This window comes from Physcomitrium patens, chromosome 22, assembly GCF_059467195.1.
Source record: "Physcomitrium patens ecotype Gransden chromosome 22, ASM5946719v1, whole genome shotgun sequence".
Lineage (NCBI taxonomy): Eukaryota > Viridiplantae > Streptophyta > Bryopsida > Funariales > Funariaceae > Physcomitrium > Physcomitrium patens.
The window spans coordinates 10,699,508-10,703,781 of record NC_143431.1 but is presented as its reverse complement, the minus strand read 5'-3'; the positions used below and the strand labels follow the sequence as shown (position 1 = coordinate 10,703,781).

Here is a 4,274-nt window from a genome sequence, read left to right as displayed (position 1 = left end):
AAAAGGTGCCAAGTGGAGGAATTTGCATCAAAGTAACTATCAAGATAGATAAAATAAAGATTAAGAAAAAATAGATAATTATTGATTTATATGCATTCCTAATTTTTTAATATTTATTGATTCTTTGACTATTTCTTATAATTTTTGAAATAATTTTAACATCTTTTTCTAAAAGATTTTTTTTTAATTTAATAATAATATTATAAAAAAATTATATTATTAGAAGACTATTTTTTTTTAAATTGTAAGATTTATTTAATAGTATATAATCTAGTGTTATGTATTGATGTGTCAAAAATTAAAAATATATTTAAGTAAAAATATATATAAATAAGATAAAATTTCGTATTCAATTTGATAAAATTTATGAATAAAAAATAATGCTATTATATGACAAAACCTAGGTAAAGAATAGATTGTTAGATTTAACATTTTAATATTTTTGGACTTAAAGTATTTTTTCAAATGATATATTTATTAATACATAGTAAGATTTTATAAATTAAATGAAATTATATTTTTGGATTATATATATATATATATATATATATATATATAATCATGGATATTGCAATTATTTTAAGTACTTTAGATTTCAAAAAACTTTGCATAATCTATTAGAATTAGAATTTCAAATATATATATAATAATTAGAAAATATGTCACTTTCTATTAAATATAGTGTTTTTAACACTTTGGATGTTATATAATTACAAGAAAAGGTATGAGGTTACATCTTTTAAATCCTTTGATTGATTGGAATTAAGAAATGTTATTTAGTTGGCTTTAAATTTAGAAATATTAAATCCAAATATCTAAATAAAAAAAGATAAAATAGAATGTACTATTTTTTTTTCTACTTAACATAAATGATATTTTAAAAAAAATGTATAGTAGATTCATCTCAAATTGTATTTTTCATAGAAATTTACAAAGGTGTAGAAAATGCTGTTAAAATTAAACATTATATATTTGAATTTGAATATGTGTCATACTTTTTAAAATCAAGAAAAAAAAGTGGCATTTTAGATTTATTACAATACAATGATCATGTCTATTTTACAGGTGCTTCACTTTGTACAATCTTCAAAAGCCAAAAGCTCTAAATTTGTTTTCTTCATCAAGTGGAAGACCTTTGTAAGGCTTAGATACTGTGGTGTTTTAAAGGTAGACTTCTTCATATAAATACCCTTTAAGTACCTCACTCATGCACTCTACTCCCACATTAAAATATCCTACTGCCAATTGACTCAACCTTGTCAATTATCAATACTCATGCCAAAATCTGTAGAAGCTCTTCAAATGGGGCGCCGTGTTTTCTATACCATTGGTGCCACGATTTTGAATCCATTGAGTGTTGCCAACGTGAGTGGGCGAGCAATGGTGGTGTACTGCAAGCTCAGGACATTCCAGTGTGGCCCTTTAGCGCACTAATAGAGATGCCCTTCCAAAACCACTCAGTTCCGGAATTATATCTCATCGGAGCATCGTCTGACAAACAAAAAGGTCTGACGACCATCGTTGGATCTGTAGTCAGAGATACTATACTGTTCGACTTGTTTTGTCCAGCCCCTACCGATCACTCGTGGCTGTATGCTGCAGTGAAGATAACAGCCCTGGTTTTCCACCTCATGGAGCTTGAGAACAGCTCAAATGAGCTGTAATCTGCTCTTCGTTATCGTGATGGTCTTCTGGGATATTTTGGCGTCGAATAAATTGAGACTTGATGACAATTCAATGTGCAGTGACTGTGTATCACAACAGGGTAAACCATGCCTGCGACTTACAGGGCTATTCTCTCAATCTGTTGCTAGCTGGATCCCGTTCATGTGCAGGAACGGCTTCTCCACCGAGTTGCAATCCGTCAAGTACGACACCACGTCCGTCATGAACTGCCCATTGACATCCACATCATGTGGGCAGGTGTACAATTTCGTGGCCGGAAGTTGGAAACAAGTTTGTGTTTCAGGTCGCAGGCACGCACGGCGTTTGTGTTTCAGGTCGCAGGTCGATGAACCATGGTACTAAGCCACCATACCCTTGCGCGAGGGCGCCGAACGTGGACTGTGGAGTCAGAACCAAGTTGTCTGTGAGACTCAGACAGAGGATTTCCACCAAGGCATGCTTGTCAACCTCGACCCCGAAGTTCTGGGTTTCCTCGTGGGTCAGCTGGACCACCCCTACCGGATCGTCGGATTCTGTCGTGGTTAGCACGTAGTCCCGCGACAATCTGTCGGCTAAGCTTTGGTAAAGAGAAGTGATGAAGATGGTAGTGACATTGAGAGAATTTAGGACCTCGGGAGAGTTTGAAGGAACGATTGGTTCGTCCATTTCCTGTGGCACTGTCGTTGTTCGGGGTTGAGATTCGGAGTTCGGGGTTGGAAGAAGCCCCTCGGCCAGTAGACAGCTCACGACGTTCTCCTCCATAGTCGTGTGCAGTAGATCGAATTCTGATTTTCCCTGAAAGTATCGTTCTTGTATGCCGACTAGGCGATCTGAATGTCGGAAATGTGAGTCGTGCACTTGCTTGACACGCTCCCACACAGGATCACATGGTAGCATCACGGTCCGCAACAACTGAGTGAGTACCTTCCGGTGGGGGAAAATATCCTCGAGAAGGGGGCGGAAGCTCGGGACTGCGAAGAGCTTCGGCACGAAGTAGAAGTTGTTTCGAAAATTGATCCATTGGACTTGGGTATATTGTGCTTGTTCGGTGTCGCAGAAAAATCGTGGCTCCGGTTGCGCGTCCCAATTCTCGGTCGTGGAAACGGCGTAGACGGGCTTTACCATGGCTTCGCTAAGAGCTCTAGCATCCACCCTTTTGTGGAAATATGCCAAGGTGTCCCAAAGATCAGTTCTCTTCTTGCTCTTCGTCCAGATATGATCAGGATCCACCGTCCACGAGGAGCCCTCAAATGGCTCACAAAACACTCCGGGTGCAGCAGCGGCTTGCGGGACGAGAAGGATTCGTTGCGTTAGGACGGCATACACTGTCGCCGACACGATTGACAGAGCCTTGTTGCCGATACCGCTGCCCCTAGACACCCCAGCCACTACAAACTTGCAACCCTCTATATGCTTCCTCTTGAGGAAAAAATCTGTCACGTTGCCCATTTGCAGCACACACGTCCTGTGGAGCTTTGCATACTCTTGCAGAATGGAGACCCAATTCGAATTAATTTGTATGTCGTGTGTGCTTTTCCTAGTTGAGTAGAGAGAGTGAATTTCCCGCCTGCTAGAGCAAGGGTGCTCCTTATTCCACAACAGTTGCTTTTCGGAAGAAAAAACCTTCGTCATGTTGCTTCCATTTGCAGCAATTCTGGTGACGGCGGCTAATTTCGCAATGAGATCGGACGTGTTGCGGGGAACTTCATTCTTGAGCGGCAGTGGGTTGTCGAGAAACACGGGCCGGACCTCGTGCTGGTGATCCTGCCGGGAGATAGCGAACAGGCGAAAAGCTAGAACGCAGAATGATAGAGCCATCGCAATGATCAAGTTGTGCAACCTCGGACCCCGATGTTGCATCTTAACCTTCGAGTTCAACACAACTTGGTACATTCCTGTGGCAGTCATCCTGTGCAATTCCTCCAAGCTGCCTCGACGTCCAAAGTTGCCAAAAGGCGAATGTTTCGTCTAAGGCGAAAAAGCACAAGAATTATCTGGCGGTGGTCAACCCAGGGATCAATCTAGTAAGAATTGTCAGCCGTACGCAAGCTGTTCCTCAGACATGAACTGCCCACAGTCCCAATTTGATTCTTCGTCCTGCAGCTGACCAAAAGATGTGAAGTCTTCCCGTCCTGCAAGAAACCACGGTGCTGCTCAACTAGGGAATCTTGAGAGAACTCCACTCGTGAAGATTCACCACCCGGATTTCAGAAGTGATAGCCACACAGCTTGGAAGGTGGTGGCCTGAGCACGCAACGAAGGATTCGGAAGGCTTTAATTTCCGGTGCAGTTCTCAGGGTGGGTGTGGTTGTGAAACTCCTTCGAGGAAGACAAAGCAGAGCAACTACAGCGAATGCACATCATACAAAAACGTGGAGCTGTTAAAGGCAGTGGTTGCTTTGTCACAATGCTTCAAAGACACACACCAAGAATCAAAACTGCGCTTATACCCTAGCTGTGATTCCCTCCGACGCGTTTGCAACCTCGTGAATTTGGGTCAAAACGACTCTAGTGGGCTCCGGCACTTTCTCAACATTCAAACTAGATTTCTTCCTTACACGAAAGGGCGGCAAAGCGTTTTCCACGAAACCCTGGCTTGACACGAAACC

At 41.3% G+C, this 4,274-nt stretch overlaps 1 protein-coding gene across 1 annotated transcript; it reads right to left on the bottom strand.

The window, feature by feature from the left end:
- Positions 1-991: 991 nt before the first annotated feature.
- LOC112274655 (fucosyltransferase 6) lies at positions 992-3,573 on the bottom strand. Its single transcript, XM_024504313.3, has one exon. It carries the CDS (start codon positions 3,571-3,573, stop codon positions 1,966-1,968), a length of 1,608 nt encoding a protein of 535 aa, XP_024360081.1. The 3' UTR covers positions 992-1,965.
- Positions 3,574-4,274: the final 701 nt, after the last annotated feature.